This window comes from Triplophysa rosa, linkage group LG20 (assembly GCF_024868665.1).
Source record: "Triplophysa rosa linkage group LG20, Trosa_1v2, whole genome shotgun sequence".
Classification (NCBI taxonomy): Eukaryota; Metazoa; Chordata; class Actinopteri; order Cypriniformes; family Nemacheilidae; genus Triplophysa; species Triplophysa rosa.
The window spans coordinates 4,224,115-4,245,102 of NC_079909.1; the positions used below are offsets into that span (position 1 = coordinate 4,224,115).

Genomic DNA, 20,988 nt, shown 5'->3' on the forward strand with positions numbered 1-20,988 from the left:
GAGCTCGGGTGAAGGGTGGGACATCACTGGGAGGGATGTAGAGAGAGTCAGAGCTGTTCAACTACTGTATGGAAGAGATCTCTGGGCATGTAAGTTACTTTTGATTACCAAGTATCTATGACAGACAGTGGCTGGCTGTTCTGGAGTCCCATTGCTGCAAACCTTCATGTTAATGATTACAATCTGGTATTATCCGAATGGAATCGACTACTGCAATGAAGAGTTAATGATGTCAGTCTAACAAGAGCAAGAATATTACCCTCTTGACCAAGAAATTAACCTTAGCTCTAATGACAGAAAATTATCAAGCGTGTGAAACTTTTGGGGAAATTGTGCCATATGGCAACTGTACCACAACGGAAATGATCAACATCTGGTTTAGTAAATGTATTATGTTCATCTCACATATAAAGCTTTACAGGCATCAGCTTCTAACGGAATACAACTACAGTATAGCCACCTGCAGGACTGCAACACTCACAACTACAGGACAACTGAAATCTTAAATGGTCTTTAACAAGCCACGTGAAAGTCAATATTTTACAATCCATTTATCCACTTTACAAACCATTTATGAAAATGTGCAGATGCAAGAACAAATGAGAGTAAATGGATCACAGTATGATTAAAAAGATTACCAGAGGGTTTTTTTCCATTCGTGCATATTAAATGGTTAGGGACAACAGGTACAGGACCTAAAAGACAACATCATCAATCACCACACGACTTCATATTTATAAAGTTTCAAGTCATCCTTACTTTCCACACTGTGTTAAGCAACTCTTTATTCTTCAAGAAAAGGATCTACCCTGAAATCTGTGAATGCACTGAAGTTGCTGCCAGGCACAATTATGACAGAGAAGAGAAGACGCAGCTCTCTCTGGATGAAGTTGCACGCACAGTAACTGAAGAAAGACCCTACAGGAGTCAGGTAAAACTTAGACTATATGTAATACTGAAAACAAACGAGTCCCATGTAGCTTAAACTCCATTACTGCTTTAGTTTGTCTCTATTTAGTATTTCTCTAGTAAGACTGTATGTTGTCTCCGTGCAGATGCATCAGGAAATAAAATATTTCAAAAGAGCTTTGAAAATAACTTATACAAACTAAAGGGTGATAAAAACAAGGATAAGATACAGTAAGCACAAACAGAGCTTAAATGTAACGTTTTAATTATCATTTACAAAAGTACAAGAAATGTACACTTTATGCATTTGGTAAGTGAAACGTTGTATGGCAGAAGGGAGACCACTGTTTGAGAGAAAGGAGTTGAAAAGTTGTTTGTGGCATCGTCAACATTTCACCCATAAGCGGCCGCTGAGGACCAATCATTCCAAACTAATTCCAGCTACATACCCACCCAAATCTAAATCTCAATCATTCATTCTAAACTGCTTTTAAAAGAGAGTAAGTGAAAATACATTTTAACACAACCAAATAGATTCGTCTGGCAGAGGCCTGATAATGCCGACGGTCTGTAAGAAGTGCTGATGCAGGACAAATTCTGATTAAATGCACTTCTCACTGCAGTCCATCACAGATTTCACATTGCTGCCCTCTCACTGTGTCCTGATAGCTGTCAATGCCAAGACGCTCCAACCTGACGTGGATAGATAATCAATGTTCTATCCATCAGAGGCCTTCAAAACCAATCAGGTGTGTCAGCCTTCAAAATTCTTAGTATATATCTAGCCACAGAATGTTTTCCTCAGCTGGTAGATCATAGTGCTGTCAACGCCAAGGTCATGGCTACTATAATCAACGCTACAATTTCTTCATATCCCCGGCAGAGACCCTGCCAACACAATAAGAAAGAAAAAAATCTCTTTAATAAATCAATGGTTTATCTGAGACACCAATGAGATTAAAAAGTGAATAAACAGAAGCTTAAACAATGTCACAAAGTGAGCTCAGATTTTCCAAGTCTGCTATCAAAAGTCAATATTATTGAAGATCTCAATATGAGCTCATCATGTGTTCATCAAATTTACCCAAATCCAGATTTTACCTCTACAATTAACATTCATTTTACACCTCAATACTCTTCATGTATTAACAATTGTCTTATTTGTTTCTAAGTGTATTTCTCCTAAGCAATTTTAAGGCAAACACCTATAAGCTGATACTTAAATGTAAGAACTGAGAACTCAATTAAATCTCCTGATCTATGAGACATCAATCTCTGAGCAATAACATTTTCCTCTGGCCAGACCCACAAAGTATATTCTTTTCATTTACTCAAGTGGTGCTCGCCAGTATTGAAAACCTGTTCTGATATTGTCAAATTGCATTTGCCTTTGCCGGACTTTGTTTGGCAGCCAACTGCTGATAAGGACAGCCAGATCCCATCACATATTCTGACATAAAACGGCTCTAAAGAGACATGCAGCATCTTGTATCTTCCCTGTCATCTCTTCCTGTCTGTCATCAGCCTTTCTTTTGTGGAATGAAACTATTTCCCTTCCTTCATTCCGTGAGATCTTTGTCTGTCTTTCACCTTGTTAAGGGCAACCGCCAAATGTTATATTAGCTTCCATATATAGACCACCCAAAATTTGAATATGGGTAATGAAGTGTAGTAAGGATCAAATGTGCTGAGGTCATAGCAGGGTAATGTGTTGAGAGAGGATTGTTTGTATGAGGAGACACACCCTGTCTCAGGCTGCCACTCACGCGTGACCCAGCAGTCGAATGTTTGTTCCACACGGTGGCCGCAGCTGCACAGGAAGCTGACCCGTGCATCCTGAACCCGGACCTTCACCGGCACAATCGCCTAATGCTTTCTGAGTGCAAATAATATCCTGCAGAACTGACCTACTGTACAATATACACTCTTAAAAATAAACGTGCTTCAAAATGTTCTTCGATGCCATAGAAGAACCTTTTTGTCGAAATGGTTCCATGAAGAACCTTTCTGCTTCACAAAAGGTTCTTTGTGGCGAAAAAATGTTCTTTAGATGATAAAAAAGTAAGAAAGAGATGGTTCATTAAAGAACCTTTGACTGAATGGTCCTTTGTGGAACCAAAAATGTTTCTTCTATGGCATCGCCGTGAAGAACCTTTAAAGCACCTTTATTTTTAAGAGTGTAGTCAACTTTTTTATAGTCTTTCCTTCTATAAGATTAAAAATGTGTATTAACAGTGATATATTAAAATTATTTTAACTTTTTCTTGTGGTCATTTTTAATGGAACAATGCATTTGATGAACTACACATGATGTTTTCTATAAATGTTTTCATATTAGAGGTGATTTTGTATATGTTATGCCCTATAAACATAGTGACATGAAAACTGGCTCATTACATCATACGGACTAAAATGTACAATTGTTGAATCCTACAATAAAGCCAGAAACTTGTATGAATATGGGGAAGAGGATATGATGTCAGAGGTATTCATGTAAATATTATAAAAAAAGACCTTCTATTGGTCAAATACTTTGGCTATATGAATACACGGGTCACAGTTCACCAAACTCGAACTTGTGCACTGCATTCTATCCTGTTTCCTTGAGTATGAATAGTAGCAAACGCAACACATAAACACAAAGCTGCTAGCATATTTAAATTTTAATGCATTTACATTCATACATTTGTATGCAGGCGTTTCTATCCAAAGAGGTTACAGTGCATTCAAGCTGTACAGTTCGTTCGTATGTGCGTTGCCTGGGACGACATGTACTTCTACGGCTCTAGTCAGAAAAGTTTATCAAGATCATTTGTCATCTCTGGACGTGTAAAATAAAAGCACACTCTAGGCAGGTTATATGAGGAGAGAACATGGCTGCACTCAACTGTAAACAAAGCAGTTAGTCAAGTCTCTCTCTCTCTCTCTCTCTCTCTCTCTCTCTCTCTCACAGGTACACACTCTGACAGCCACTTCACACCGGGTCAGGCTCATTAAAAGACTTCATAGGCCTTTATTAGTGTGAGTATGTGCTAAAAGACTGAGTTGTACTTTCAACATTTTGCTCAAATTCATATTTATCAAGAGAGTAAAAATGTTTTTTGCCAGAACCAGTTGAGCATAACAGATGCAGAATTCTAACATTACTCTGAGGAAGCAGAATTCATTGTGCTTTAATGTTTGCGAGAATTTGCATATGAGTTATTACAATCTCATTCATACATTTTAGTAGCCTACAGCCTGCGTTCACACCAGTAACAGTTACTGTAGGCGTAGGTGTGGGGTTGGAGGTGGAGCTTCATTCCTGCTTTTTTCTACAGTAATGATCACTCTAATAATTTTTTAGAGTATAATCTAATTATGTCAATTTATTTACCGTCATGATATTAAAAACATCTTCACTGGAACACAAAAGAAGATATTTTGAGAAATATTTTTTCGTTCATTTATTGTACGTCGATGGGGGGGGCAACGTTGATTGCTTGCCAACGTTCTTTAAAATCTATTCTTTTGTGTTCTGCGAAAGAAAGTCATACAGAGTTGGAATGACACGAGGGGAAGTAAAGAATACATTTTTGGGCGAATTACACCTTTAACAGATTTTTCAGTTGAGATGAGTTGAGTTTGGAGCGAATAGAGGAGGCGTCTAAATTGAGTACAGCAAAACAACTTTGACAAACATTTGTGGCCAGACAACATATGAGGAATGGATACGCAGTGCAAAATGTCAGGCATGTCAGTCTGTAGGGTGGTGCACAGTTAGGAATGTGTGTGCCAGACTGCTGACTCAAACTACTTTACTGGCTGTTGTGGAAAACAAGGGCAGACTGAAAAAATGCAGGCAGGAGTAATCCATGTAACCACGCCCATACCACAACTGAATATAAAAATCTGTTGCCGTTTACCATTTATTCCATCACATGCCCAGTCCTATTTATTAGCAAAGTTCTTTATTCTGGAGATCAGTACGAAGTCTAACACCTACTTCTGTGGTCTATGACAGAGACAAAATCAGAAGGGTTTGAAATAGTTTTCAGTTTTTGATGAACGGCTGGTCATTCACCTCCATTCATACACTAGTGACGCATGAAAGCGTGCGGTCTTGGTAATTTTGGCACTTTCAGTCAAATCCTTTTGTCATTTACCTCTCTGTTCTCTTTAGCCTCTTTGAAATAAAATGCGAGCGCTGGATTTTCTTTCACGGACAGCATTTCTGATCTGGCAGGGCGCGATCATGGACCAGTGCCTAGCTTTACAGACCGGCCTTCAACAACAGTCCCATTGCTCTCTTTATTTCTCTGATACACAGCATCATTGATCGTGGATCATTAGAGCAGACAGATGCACGTGTATGCGCAGGGTTCCTAAAGAACTGTAGTGGATTAGCTTATAGTAGCTCATCTATAAATGAAAATCAAAAACTACATTTACTGGAAAGTCCAGCTGAGGTTTAAAGGTTTCTGCTGTGTCAGGCTGTTCGATATTCACTGGCTCTTAGAAAAAGCAACACTGATTGAAATAATGCTTTCAGCTTGATAGAAATGTTGACATTGGATAAATGTCTCTCTACTGCCATCTGCTGGTGTGTCAGTCTGTTATCTTATTTGAACATGTTTTGTAATTTACGGAAGTAATTACATAATCATAGACGTTGCTCTGGTCGATCTCAGACTCATAGGCCCGGTTTCACAGACAAGGTTTAAGGCTACTCCCAGGCTAAAATTAATGAATATAACTGAATATAACTTGCCCAGAAATATCTTCAAATATATCAGTGCCATTGTTTTGTCTCGAGATGCACACCAGTAATGTATTCTTCTAAGGCATTTTTATAAAAGCGACATAAATATCTTAATTCAACTAAGGCATAGTCCTGGTTTAATCTAAACCGTCTCTGTGAAACCGGGCCTTAATCTTATTCATTTTAAGCCTAATGTATTTTTAGACAATGGCAAGAACATTAACAAGATGCAAATTTAGTTATATGAAGATATGATTAGCTTACATTTGTTATTTTTATTTATACATTTTCTGTACTTTTATAAAGGGAGTGTTTTAGATTATCATTCAGATATTCTGGCATTTGTTAGTTAAATGAAAATTACAAAATTTCCTAAATAATGTGCACGATATTGAACCCTATAAATTGATTACCGGATAATACAATATGTTCTACAAAAATCTTAGTGAGATTAAAAAAAAGAAAAAAAAAAAAGAAGACATCTGAAACATTAATAAAACACATATTTTTTTATTTTAGAAGTTGCACAGCACCTGCGGTTAAAACAATCACCTAAATGTGATATTGTGATTTTTGGAACACTAAACAATATGATTTTTAAAGATAAAAAGTATGTACAAATTATGTTGTAAAAAGTATCTCTTTACAGCCCTCTGTTGGTGAAGAATGTGCCTTGCATGTAAAATGTAGATTTTTCTGATTAAAAGAGACTCAATTACAAAAGTTATAATAATGCTTCATATACACTCTCGGTTATTTCAACCCATCGTTGGGTCAAAATGGACAAACCTAACTGTTGGGTTGAGGTAACCCAGAGAATGTTTATATTTGACTCAACAATGGGTTGAAACAACCCAGCATAGGTATTATAATGAAAAACCCAACAGATGGGTTTTTCCATTTTTGACCCAACGCTGGGTTGAAATATTCCAACATTATTTTGAGTGTACAAAGCCATTTTAGTCAACTCTGTTTCCACCATCCAAGTTAAACTTTCTGAAGTAAAGCACTTTGCTTATTTTTCATGTATCACCTTTCAATGACTCCATTGTTGCTAGACACATGGTAGTTCATTGGGGAAATTGAAAAAGCATGAAGGCAAAGTAAACACATCACTGTTTCAAAATGGTCATGTCAATACTTCTCGGTCTTATCTGATGCATGATGGGCAGATCACGCTGCAGTTAAAGTGAATTTCAGAGCAGCCCTTTCCTGCTTCTGTGAACCAGCTTCTCTCTTCCCCTTTCAATAAGTGCTGTTGCCAGCCAGAGAGCAGCTTCATGCATCCTAAGAGGAAGACACAGACTATACACAACTTCACAGCAGTCTGAGGTAAAATGCACGCACAAACATATCAACATCGAAACAATCTCAACAACACACCCACATTACACTGCCTGTTCTGTTTTGTTTTCATATGAAATGCGTTTTCTGATCTGAAAAGATCTTACCTGTTTGTGGTATTCTGCATTAATTGCAGTACATTGCATTCATGTATAAATACTGTGCCCTTGCTTAGAAAAATTATGTAGTTGTTCACGATTATGCATTTACTGCCCTAAACTTGTAAAGTGTGTGAGCCTAACTATTGACTCATATCTTGACGTGTGATCTACAGTACACAATCCGGTTCCGTACTGCACAGAGAATGTCCTTGGTTTTCAGAATTAATAATTACCACTTACAAAATGCAAAAACAGTAAAAACACATAATGAAAACTTTTGAGTTGTTCTACATAAGGAAATAAACAAACGTCACATGACATATTCCTGTAAAGGGACTTCGCCCATCTGCATTCTTTTAATTCTACTGTAGCCTTCCTGAATTCAACATAAAGCTCATAGTCATGTGTTTTCGTCTGACCGTATCTCTTTCATGCCAAATCAAGACATGGCTCCTATTGCCATGTTTTCTAGTTACATTTTTAAGGCTGAAGTTGTCATCAAGTGTTTCACATTACGGTATAAGTATGGTGCTGATTCCAGAAAAGCTATTCGTTGAATTTATCTACAGTTGATTTAGCTCATTTTAACCCAAGTGACTGTAAAACAACATTGTTGTAGCTTTTCGAGGGCAAATTCTTTTCACATTGATTACAGGCATGACGACGCATTTAAATACTCAGAAGAAAGGCTATACATGTACTGTACACTACCAGTCAAAGGTTCGAACACATATACATATACATTTATATTCTTTAAATAAAATGTATCCTAACATTTATTAGTTTCCATGATTTGTAAAGTTAACATGAGAACTAAGAGTATTTGGACAACCAGATCAAATAGAGCATTGTGATGGCACATTCAACCAAAAGAGGAAGTGTATCTTCATTTGGGGAAAGTCCATCAGTTGCATAATTCAATCAGTTAAACTGGGTCAGGCCTAACAGCAGACAATACCATGGATTAATTCTCAATAAATAACTAAAAAACATTGTGAACATGTCTAGACCTGAATGCCTTTGTGTATATATGTAAGTATATCATATTTAACTACATTCTGTTTAAGATCATCAGCCAACATGATGATGTTACAACACAAACTCAACAGATTATTGATTGTTTTAAATGCTTTGTTAGCGAGACAGCATAGATTAGCATCTGATGTACTCAGGGCTGTTGTGTGTCACTCCTTTCAAAATAGCAACGCTTGGCTCAGACTGAAGCAGATTACACGACTCTTTTATCCTGACAGAAAAGAAGCCTTTACTTATATACATGTGCGTCTCCCATATAGGCTAAAGTGGAAATGTTCGTTTGGTGTCTTCTCTCTCTGTTGGCCCTGCTCCCGGTGACTACAGGTATCAACCCTGGAGTTGAAGTCAAACTAACTCAGAAAGGACTTGAGTATGGTAAGTGTGCACTGCGTAAGTAAGAACAGCCTGCTGGCCGTTATCAGAAATGAAACCAAGCCAGGCGTGATCGTGACCCAGATATCGAGTGCAGAGGTCTGCCATCACTCTGAATAGGATCTATTTTACAAAAAGCTTCAGATGAATTTACAATATATCTCTCCTAATGAATATATTGTTTTTGTGGTGGAAAAGATCAAGACCCTTTGTTTTGACTTCAGGTCGACAGATGGGAATTGCCTCGATCCAGAAGAAGCTCAGCAGCATCAAACTGCCAGATATAAGTGGCACAGAACACGTGGATCCGATTGGAAAAGTCCAGTATAGTTTTACAGGGTAAGGTGAATGTGCCTTTCTAAATTCATGTTCCTAAAAGTTGAAGTTCAACTTCTTCAGATGAGGTTTTGGGTCATTCTGTGGAATTGGTGTGTATTAGGGGTGTCACAATATTGACAATAACTGTGCTGACAAAGCCACGATTATCAATATCGTATTTAATTGTACACATAAGTGTGTGAAGTGAAAATCTGACATTGTGTATTATATTTTATTTTTAAAGCATTGTACATTTCTGTAGGATTTTAAACATTACATTAGACTAATACTTTGAAAATGTAATCCTAAAATTTCTGCAGATACCCTGTTTTGTTTTTATACTTTATTCTGCATTTCCACAGAAGGAAACATCTAAATCATTATATAATTATATAAACATTTCTTTTGTGAAAGAACATTTTCCACGAATTATACAAATTTTCCTTCCACTTTCTTTACATTATTTTTTATGTGATAACACCATCTATAAAGAAAACGAAAAGCTCATAAACAAATCAATGATTACAATATTTACAGTATATTTTTGTATCAATTCTTATACCAGCACAAGTATTATATCTTATACTAATCCCCCCTCTTTTTTTCTTTTTTTACTATTTTGATATTTGTATTTGACAAGTAAGTAAAAAAAAGAGAAAGAGTGAGGATTAGTTTGAGGGAATTAAAAATAACATTCCTCTATTATTATATTAATTTTTTATTAGGCTATTTATTCAGGAGCCCATTCATTTTTAAACAGTATACGTTTACATTTTTCATTTAATATGTTATCATATCCAAAAATCTACTTTAGAAACTAAATCTGACTAATCTTTCAAGACTGGGGGTTCTTGTCATCAAATTCTGTTATTGTTTTCAGAGCTGTGGTTTTCAATGCTTTAGATAAATATTATTCCTCTTCATCCTGTATAGGTCCTATACCCAAGATGTGAACTTGAAGCTCACTATACACATTTTTTAAACTTGTAAAACAACAAAAACATTATTTTTAAGATTTCTTTTCAATGATTATTTTGTTTATTACACAGTAATGTCAACAGAGTTTACATTGTACCATCACATCACCCTACTAACATGCAATACATTTCTAGTCATAATAATAAAACAATATATTTCAGTATTATGTAATACTATTATATTGTAACAAATATCTATAAACTCTATACTTCAAAAAATATTGTCATACAAAAAAAAAACAATGTGATTTTTCTTATATTTGTACTATTGACAGGATGCAGATTGTGAACCTGGGACTGCCAACATCAGCACTGGGTTTAGTTCCTGGAACTGGCGTTAGTCTCTCAATTGACAACGCCTTCATTAACCTGCATGGCAACTGGAGAGTCAAATACCTCAGGATTATGTAAGTACAGTGTTTAAATTCATCAGTGACACTATTGACTTTATTTAATGTACACCCTCATTCTTGGATCCATTCTTGGATAAAGTACAAAGGGAATAAGGCTTTTAAAATAAAGAATATCTCTTTATGACTACACAGAAAAGACAGCGGATCGTTTGATCTGGCTGTGAGCGCGCTGACCATAAGAACCACTATAGCAGTCATGAGTGATGAAACTGGCCGTCCATCCGTCAGCATGACCAGCTGCACTGCAGACGTGGGGAGTGTCAAAGTCAAATTTCATGGTGGGGCCAGGTAACACTGTGCAACCTGCATACTATCTGCATATTACTATTATTATATTACTACTTATTTATCATATTATGTCAATCTTCATAGTAAATGATAGCTTATAAAATTAAAAGATTACAAAATGAGTCATTCCAAATAATAGCTAGTAGCAGTATACCATACAAAAAGAGGAATATTTCCAGTGCTGACACTGGAAAAAGGAAGTTAATAGTGTCGGCAGCAGGCCTTTTCCTCCAATAAGCTAAAACAGAAAGTCCCAAAAAATGAAACAATTGTTTTCGCAGTACTTAATGTGCTATTGTATTTCTTCTAAAATGGGTATGTTTGATTTAACAGATATAAAATACTTTTTGCTGAAAATAGGTTTACCAACCCTGATGTGGGAAAACATTAAAATGTGTCTTTTGGCTTAGTATACTGTGGGATTTAAAGTATGCTCCAATTGCTATAGTGTTGGACCACATGTTGGATAGACATTGTGTAGAACAGGGGTTCTCAAACTTTTTGGGGCCAAGGACCCCTTACAGGGGAGAAAATTTTCCAAGAACCCCCTTATAATCCTCATGCCGATTAAACATGTTTACTGACATTTGTACTCCTAGATGCCGTAGGAATTATTTATATTTTAAACTTTTCAACCTAAATACTTAAGGCGAGTTTCATAGAAATGAATTTAAATTGAATTTGAATAAATAAATGTTAATACCATTTCTATACTTTTAAACACAGGGTCATTTTTATTCAGATTACATTTTGACCTCACAACATTTCAGAACAGATCTTAAAGCTTTCAGAAAATGAACAGTAACAAGACTGGCAAAGTCTTAATGAACACAGTTAATTTTTCAAGTTTCATGGCTAAAGCGCTTTGAGGAACTATATAAAACCAGCAATTGAAAAATCAACACATTCTCGAGGAAAGGAATAAATATTTACATGGTAGGGCCATTCAAGCCTTATAAGGATGACATATTTTCAAATTTTTATAGATATGGACATTACAAACATTTGCATTAGGCTCTATTAAAGTCTTATAACACACAAATCAATTCACACATCACTCACATCAATAACTCACTAAATTAGTGAGAAGGATGAGCCTGTCTCTCACAACATAGCTTACCTATTCTTGGAGTGATGGTTGACAAACAGACTCGAAGATCATCCTCCACTTGTAAACGAGCCCTGTACTTATTCTTCATTGCAGTCAAAGGGGAAAATGATGATTCACAGAGGTACGTTGTAGGAAAAGGGAGCAATATTTGCATGGCCTCAGCAGTGAGTTCGGGACACTCATGTGAGAGGGAGGGCCAGAAGTTTGCCAGATTAACCTGCTGGAATTGGGCCTTCAATGTCCTATCACAGGATAAGTCCAACAGCTGCTCTTCTGCCTTACCTGTCAGGCCATTTGCTGTTGAAGCTGGTGCAAAGGGATCGCGCACCCAGTCCCAGGCATCAGTGTTCACATTGGAGAAGTATGAGCTGAAGTGCTTGCTCAGTGATGTGAGGTGTGAGGTCGCAACCTTCCTCACTGTGGCCACAGACAAGTTGTTTGTGTGGAGAAACTCACTCAGTTGGGGGAACATGTCTGTTAACCCGTCTTGTATCCTCCTTCTCCATAGGACTGTTTTCTTCATGAAGGCAGTGATTTTGTCGCTGACTTCAAGGATGGATGTGTGGCCTCCTTGGATGGAGAGGTTGAGGCTATTCAGTATGTTGAATATGTCGGCAAGATATACCAACTTGGCCATACTCTCCGGGTCTGTAAAAAACTGTGCGATGTTGGGTTTTTCCTCTCTCATAAACTCTGCCATTTCTCTGCGTAACTCAAACACCCGCTGCAAAACTTTACCACGAGAGAGCCATCGCACCTCACAGTGATATAGCATGTCCAGCATCCATATCCCGGCAAAGTTGTCCAAACAAACGTGATTGCAGTGCCCTTGACTTCACAAAATTAACTGCAGTCACAGCTGTGTTCAAAACAGAGTGAAGATCTGGTTCCATGTCTTTGGAAGCGAGTGCTTGCCGGTGTAGCATACAGTGAGTCGCCATAATCCTCGGATTGACAGACTTTATCCACGCCGTTACTCCACTCTTTCGGCTGGTCATCGCCGCTGCGCCATCCGTATAAACGGCCACACATTTTTCCCAACTCAGTCTCGCTTCAGTCATGAAAGCATCCAGCAGTCTGAATATTTCCTCACCTGTTGTCCTGCCTGGCACCTCCTTGCAGAACAGAAAGTCCTCCAAAATGTCTCCTTCCCAGGGATGGTGCGCTAAAACAATCAATTGAGCTGCACTGGAAATGTCTGTTGATTCGTCCAGCTGAATAGAAAATTGCTCACATGAACGCAGTCTATCCAGTAGCTGTGACTGAATGTCAGCCGAAAGTTCTTTAATTCTCCTTCTCACGGTGTCATTTGAAAGTCATTTGAGTTTATTAGCTGCCTCTGTCCCAAGCACAGCTTCACACATTTCAACTGCCGCTGGAAGAAGTTCTTGTCCAATTGAGTGTGGCTTCTTACTTTTTGCGATCCGTTGAGCCACCAAATATGAAGCCCTCTGTGCTTTTTCTGAAGTTGTGGCCAGGTTCACCAGTCGTGTTTTCTGAAACATATATTCCTCACTCTTTAAGCAGAAAAAATCCATTGTTTTGTCCTTAAGCCCCGGGTGCTTCGTCATCAGATGCCGCTTTAGCTTGGCCGGCTTCATGGCTTCATTAGCTAGCACCTGAAGACACACGAAACATTTTGGCCTTCCGTCGCTGTTCTGAATAAAACCAAGCTCGAGATAATTGTCGACAAATCTTCTCAGTTTAGCTGGTTTGGGCTTAGCATCACTTGATGAAGTGGACAATCTTAAATAGGCATCCATCGCCACTAGCTAGCTAAACATCAGCAGGAGCTGTGCAAAGTGCGTCCTGAGCAAAGTGATGCGAGTGAGTGATGTGTGTCAGATTTACGTGATACAATCATTTGAGAGTTTTGATAGGCCTAAAGCTAACGTATTTTTGTTTTATTGGCGCAGTGGTTCCCATGTGTACTTACGCATTTTTTAACGATATGGCATAACAATTTATTGCAAATTATTTCGTGGACCCCCAAGCTATGGCTCGCGGACCCCCGGGGGTCCGGGGACCCCAGTTTGAGAACCGTTGGTGTAGAAATGTCTGTTTTCTGTAAATAACAGATTGTTTTTCTACTTGCAGTAACTTTTGACATTTTTAATCGTTGCTGCAATTAAAATGCATTGAAATAAATGTTTATATAGAGCAGTCCTACTTTTTAGCTTAATGCAGGGAATATGATATTGGAAAACATGGACACCCTTAAAATCGAATTGCTAGATACAGCACAACAGTAGAATAGTTTAGTAGTCGATACCTTTATAATAGATGGATAAGACTCATTCTTACTTTCTTCACAAAATGATTAGTCATTTCTTTCATTTATAGAAAAAGCCACCAATTCTTATTGTAGCAAATCCTAAACCATTGCAAACCAACCTTTTTTTTTTTAACAATTCAGTATTGCTAATGCAAGAATTTATTTTTCCACTATTTTACAGCTGGTTATATAACCTCTTCAGCTCCTACATTAATAAAGCTCTAGGCAGTGCCCTGCAGAAACAGGTGAGAGGTTTAGACCATGTGACTGTCCACTGTTGAACAGGAACTGAAACCCAACGTAAGAAGAATAAAATGTTTTAAAACAAACTCTCTGCTGTTTCAGATCTGCCCCCTGGTGGCTGAGTCCATTGCTGATGTAAACCCCCACCTGAAAACATTAAATGGTGCTTTAATATATTTTCATTAATTAATTCTTAGTATTTAATACTTTTAAGTGCACCCAAAAATAATGTTTTAAAAACTGACCCTTCAGTTGAAGCCAAAGTAGACAAGTATGCTGAGATTGAATACTCTATGGTGGGCTCTCCTGTCATCTCCAATGCCTCTATTGACATTGGTTTAAAGGTAATCTTAAACATTATCACACAAGCAACATGACATTACTACATAATATGACATTATAATAAGATCACATGACAAATTCCCAAAGCAAATATCACGTTTACAGCTGAATTCTATTGTTTTTCCACATGTACAGGGTGAATTTTACAACACCGGACAACACAAAGAACCCCCCTTCTCCCCAGCACCTTTCTCACTGCCTTCCCAGAACACTAATATGCTCTACTTCGGAGTATCTGCCTTCACCATCAACTCAGCAGGTTTCGTTTACCACAGTGCTGGTGCCCTCAGCCTCAATATCACTGATGACATGGTGAGTTTAGTCCATCTCTTAATAGTCTTTATACAATGTTTATACATTTCTATAAACTCTAGGATGAATATAATAAACTCAAGCAAAATAATGAAAGAGCAAACATAAAAAATAGTAAAACTATTTGGATGAAATATACTGTAACCATAGGCTAAGAAAATAAACAAATGTATTTGTTCATAAATAAACAGAAGTTTGTGCATTTTAATTTTCAATTAAGGAACTAATAAAATGTATTTAAATACTATAGATCGTGGCATCAAAAACAAAGTTGTGAGTGCTGATGTCTTTACAACCAAAATGATGAATTGGTGTTGGGAACTGAGGGACTGAATAAAGAGAGCAACAACTTATTTCTTTCATTTATTTTGCAGATTCCTTCTAGTTCTCCAATTCGTCTGAATACCAAGACATTTGGAACGTTCATCCCTCAGGTATGAAAATGAATAAAAGGTCATGTCCAATCATTACATTCAAAGCTCAAAAAAACTATCTCTAATTTTCTTGTAGATTGCTAAAATGTATCCTGGTCTGATGATGAAGCTGCTGGTTAAGACAGTGAAGCAGCCCATCGTTACATTTCAACCCAACAACGTGACTGTTCAGACCAGCGGTTTAGTGACAGCTTATGCCATTCAGCCCAACAGCACACTGTCCCCACTGTTTGATCTCAATCTGGTGAGTCAGTTGTTTCATCTTTCTGGAATATGCATTGAAACCATGATTTTGGCCTTGCTAGTGCCCTGCTTTACCGATTGAGCAGAAACCATTACACATTCTTTACCAACAGGACGGCAGCATCAGTGCTCGTGTATATGTGACTGAGCTCAAACTAGCAGGATACTTGACCCTTAACAAGTAAGTTGTTACTTATTGATGCCTGATAGCGTATATGTTACGTGATGTGTAAAGCCTACAATATTGAAGCAAACTGTTTTGTTCTTTTAAATAGAATTGATATGAGCTTAGCAAAAAGCTATGTGGGACCATTTCAGGTAAGAAGAAATGAAGCATAAAAATTGTGTTAAAAAAATTCACTCACAGTGTAATAATAGTTTTAATCAATAGGTCACATCTCTTGAAAATATCTTCACAATGGTCTTGAAAGTTGCTGTGATGCCCAAGGTTAATGGTAAGTTAATTGCTTATTTTTTTACAATAGTTTTTACAACATGAATATGATATTTTTTGATGAACTTGTGCCCTCTCAGCATGTTTAAAAGAAGGTTATCCACTTCCCACTATTGGAAAGATGCACCTTGTGGAGACTCAGCTTCAGGTTTTGAAAGTAAGCCCACATTTATGTGCAATGTGTGATATGTGATATACAGTATGTTGTAATATCCTGTCCTGTAAATTACATATAAATTGATGATGTATTTTTATTTAAAATGTATTTTTCTGCGCAGGACTATTTGTTGGTTGGAACAGATGTTCAGTTTACAGAATAGACCTCACCTGATGTTGTCAAGAATTTTATTAAGGAAAATGGTCGTCATTGAAGAAAATATGTTTGATGATCTAAAATGTGCTTTCTAGAAAAATCAATAGCGTTTATTCAATTCCTGTTTGATCTTTATTTGATTGATCTTTTTATTTGACGTTTATACTGTAAATAAAGTTTTGAGGAACTTCCCCTTCAAAAACTGGATTTATTATTTTTCTTTATATTGTGAATGAATTATTAGGGCTCTCCAATGATGGATCATTTTCTTCCTGTCTTTTTTCATTTGAAAAACAACTTGCTCTGATTGCGCTCTTTTGCTATGTTTGAAAGCAACCTTCATTCTTTGGATACTTGCAGGGGCGGAATCGGACAAAAAATCAGCCCTGGCACTGTAGCCACACGAGCCCACATTACCACACAGCCCAACCCACCGACACGCGCAATCACTACTTACATTTGTGTACTTAAACATTTATTGTAAGTGACTGGCAAACAATGCTTAGTACTTTTCTAAGGACATACGTTTTGTTTTCTGCAAGCTCTCCTGCCTGCTCTGCAGCTCTCGTGCATTCTGTTTCATTTGCTTGCTCTTTTTCCTCTACTTGATGATGGGCTAAGTGTCATCATTATCTGGATCACTGCTTGTACTAGGCGTTGCATCCTTCTGATTCTGAATAAATAAATGCACTTATGAAACAATTACAGGGGACCTAATCAATAATTATTAATAATTATGACCGAATGTACAGTTAAGTTTAAATGTCTGTACATGTAGACATCATTAGGATTGTTGTCAAATGTATTCCCCTCTACTGTAGAGTTAATTATAAACCCAAAGTACATTTGTGTGTCACAGTTTTTTCCTACCTCTACCACACTCCTTTTTGTCTCTCCTAGGCCTTCCATAGCATCCTTCCTCACAGCACTGGTACTGGAAGACCAGGGGTCTCTGGCTGTACTGATTCCAGCAACATCCTAGTTAATAAACATTACAGCAAAATGTTGTAATGCCTGAGACCGATCAGACACGCAATAGCTAGTTATATTTCTTAAATATAACAACAACACCCCTCACCCAACCAGCAAGCTAGTCACCAGGGGGTCTACCCCCAATCTGCAACTAACACCTAGGCGCAGGACCAGATCTCTGGTGACCATAGCAACCCACACCAAACCAGCAAGATAAGAGTATTTTACGACCGAATGGAATGTAGGGAGATGAACTCTCTTTACTCACTTTGGGGACAGACATACAATCCTAAATACATCTATATAGAAATGTACATATATTCATTTATAACCTTTTCATGTATTGATGTTCTTGTTGTCATGTCTGTGTAGCGAGGAAGGCGGGACGAGAGCCGTGGGGCAGGAAGGCGGGGCCGCTGCGCGTACAGCTGATACTCATTATCACTCACGCCACCGGCCCCTCCTTCCTGCCCCACGGCTCTCGTCCCGCCTTCCTCGCTACAGTCTGTCTTAAACATTAATCCAAAGTAGTTTGAATGAATGTGTGTATAACTACTATTATTATTAGATTCGATTTGTAGTAACTTATTTAACCAAGATGATATGTAAATCATGTTTGGTGTCTATGAGACGCATTTGTGATTTCCTTAATTTTGATGTTTGTTGCGTTTTGGTAACTCTTTTCATATTAGTTTTATTAAACTCTTAGAAGTTTTCTTAGTGAACATCCAGTCAGCTTTTACCAGCAAAACGCCATGTTGGAAGACAAAGACAATTAACTTCAAAAGGTGCCATCTCCTGATTGGGTCAGTCACATGACATCCTTGCAGCTTAAAAGAGACCACAGTTTCTTCCGTTAGCTGGTTCGTTTTTTCTTTCTCTCCTCTCTCTTCTTGCGTTTGATTTTCTCTTTGTGTTTGGGTTCGGTCCGTGCCACCTCTACAAGGGTAGAACTATCTCTAAAGGATGGACTAGAAGAAGACTTCACCCCTAAGTTTGTGCCAGGCTGCGGCCTCGTCTTTCCAGATACAGATCCTCTGCATAAAACTGGTTCTCTTTGATCACTTCCAGCCAAGATCCACTGGAGCCTCAACAAACCGCATCAGGACACTTTCTTTCTTTTGATGGGCAAGACATGCAAGTATCATAGTTAGTCTTATTGATGGACGCATAGAGCATCATTAATCCTTTAACAAAGGAGCTTTACAAGAAGAAACTTATGTTTGTTCAGGCTATTGATCTTCTGAATATCAAATACTGCCATAAATCCATGCTCTGTTCTTCTCTCTGTTTCAACTGCAACCTTCTTCCAATGCTAAACTGTATGTGTGTGTATGTTAGATTAGTATGTGTCTAGTCTAGGTAATAAAGTCCTATTTTAATTCACACGTGACTGTTGTTTGTAGTTCATGCTCATAATCCGGAGTCCCTAATCATGCAGATTCTTGCTACCTGCTCGTAATGCTAAGTGATTTCCCCAAATCATGAATTTGATCCAGATAAGTATAATTGATCATAATCAATTAAATTCATCCCAATTTGGGCTGATATTTGTTTCCCTTACAAAGGGTGGTGGAGAATATATTACTTATAATTGTGATCAAAGCACATGATAATTTTACACATTTGGTGAAGAATAGTGTTTAAATAATACTGTTCCTCATTGAATCCCCTGCAATGTTTTCTCACTGCCTACTCTCAGAATTGGAATACATATGAATTAAAACAAATAATAACAATAGCACAAAAGGGAATAGAATATAATATAGTAAAATGTATAAATAGTAGCAGTAGGTGTGTTTGTGCATGTGTTTGTTTCTGTGTACCAACAGATTGTTAAATCTTTTAAAGTAATTTATTAAATACATTTGTGAATTAAAGTATGCTGAAGTGTTGCTGTGTGTTGCATGTGCATTTGTGTTGTGTTGTGTTGTGTAAAGGTATGTGTGTGACATTAGAAACTGGCAGCAACTGTGGCAGGGTGTGTCTCTCTGCTCTCTTCCTACCTCTATGACACTTGACTCTGCTGGAACAGCTGAGCTGTCTGCACTGGGTACAGCAACAGTTTTGAATAGATGCACACACAATTCAGATAAGAGAGAATATAAGTTAGGCAATGGCTTATAATACCTCATCTAACTATTGCATTTAAGTGCTTGTAAAAAAAGCCTATGTTCCGCACTAGGATTAATTACATACTGTAACCTATATATGCATGTGTTCAATGTTTTATTTCCGTCAGGACTACTGTCATCAATTATTTAACGATAGCATATATTTAGTTTGGCGGAATGAAACTGTTCTGGGCAAACTCTTTGCCCGTCCATGCAGCCTTGCATGGACATGGCAGGAGCGCAGCAATACATGTCCCCCCACCTGGGGAACTAGAACAGTTCCTGATGCGTAACAGGATTAAATTAAAAGATCCGAAGATACAGGCACATAGGGAGGAGATGGGGATGGAGGTGGGTTTTAGGTGCAGCATGATTAAGCAGCTGATAAGGAGCAAAGAAATGCAACTTAAATAGGACTCAGTCTAGTGTGTGTTGTATGACTATTGGTTAACGTTGATTAGCTGCACCTGATGTGATCAGCTGATGCAAGCTGAACTCACGTGACCTGCCAGAACTAACGCTACGCTTGATTTCTGTCGGGACCACTGTCATCAATTATTTAACGATAGCATATATTTAGTTTGGCGGAATGAAACTGTTCTGGGCAAACTCTTTGCCTGACCATGCAGTCTTGCATGGACATAGCAGGAGCGCAGCAATACATGTCCCCCAAAACAAAATTATTGCCACTAAAACAAATTCATTCCCCCAAACAAATAAGCATGTCTAAATAGCATAAAGAACGTGCCTCATTATGCGGACACTGGGTTAAACTAGCAGTACGGCTGGCAGGGGAAGCATGCACCCTGCCACAATTTGCACAAGTTGGGTGAGCAAGTTGTTAAGTGCCAAATGGGTTAAATTTGCTGTAGCTGTCAGGGGAAGCATACACCCTGCAAAATAGCACAAGAGTTGCATGAGAAACTTTTGACGAGACGAATGGCTTAAACTAGCAGTTAAGCTGGCGAGGAAGCGTACACCCTGGAACAATAGCACCGGAGTATAGGAGTAGTTGTTAGCAAACCGAAAGGGTTAAATGAGCAGTAAGCTGCCAGGGGAAGCATACACCCTGCAACGAATAGCACCGGAGTTATATGAGCAAGTTGTTAGCAAACCGAACAACTTAACGAGCAGTAAAGCTGGCGGGGAAGCATACACCCTGCAACGAATAGCACAGTAGTTATAGGAGCAAGTTGTTAGCAAACTGAACAGGTTAAATGAGCAGTAAGCTGGCAGGGGAAGCATACACTGCAACGAATTTCACAAGTGTTACATGCGCAAGTTGTTAACGAGCTGAATGGGTTAATCTAGCAGTAAAGCTGGCAAGGGAAGCGTACACCCTTCAACAATATGCACCAGTGTTACATGAGCAAGTTGTTAATGGTTAAACTAGCAGTAGCTGACAGGGAAAGCATTCGCCCTACAACGAATAGCACCGGAGTTACATGAGCAAGTGTTAACGAGCTGAAGGGTTAAACTACTGGTAAGCTGGCAGGGGAAGCGTACACCCTGCAACAATTAGCACCGGAGTTACATGAGCAAGTTGTTAAGGAGCCAAATGGGTGAAATGAGCAGTAAGCTGGCAGGGGAAGCGACACCGTAGTACCACGTAGTCAGACCTTCATACTGAATTCTCGAAAGTGCACTATAGGTACCCGGATGATGCACTCATTCAAT

The 20,988-nt window shown here is 38.1% G+C and overlaps 1 protein-coding gene across 3 annotated transcripts; it reads left to right on the plus strand.

The window, feature by feature from the left end:
* The first annotated feature begins 5 nt into the window (after positions 1–5).
* LOC130571603 (bactericidal permeability-increasing protein-like) lies at positions 6–16,927 on the plus strand. Of its 3 annotated transcripts, none has more exons than XM_057362721.1 (19): positions 18–89; positions 797–931; positions 3,863–3,930; positions 6,904–6,982; positions 8,391–8,505; positions 8,727–8,841; positions 10,073–10,204; positions 10,343–10,498; positions 14,066–14,129; positions 14,230–14,290; positions 14,380–14,471; positions 14,605–14,781; positions 15,156–15,215; positions 15,292–15,459; positions 15,572–15,639; positions 15,734–15,776; positions 15,850–15,913; positions 15,993–16,069; positions 16,191–16,927. In XM_057362721.1, exons 1-19 carry the CDS (start codon positions 69–71, stop codon positions 16,230–16,232), a joined length of 1,737 nt encoding a protein of 578 aa, XP_057218704.1. In that variant the 5' UTR covers positions 18–68; the 3' UTR covers positions 16,233–16,927. The 3 variants fall into 3 exon arrangements, with proteins under 3 accessions (XP_057218707.1, XP_057218704.1, XP_057218706.1); XM_057362723.1 differs by having other exon boundaries at positions 73–89; positions 802–931; XM_057362724.1 differs by lacking the exon at positions 797–931 and having other exon boundaries at positions 6–89.
* Positions 16,928–20,988: the final 4,061 nt, after the last annotated feature.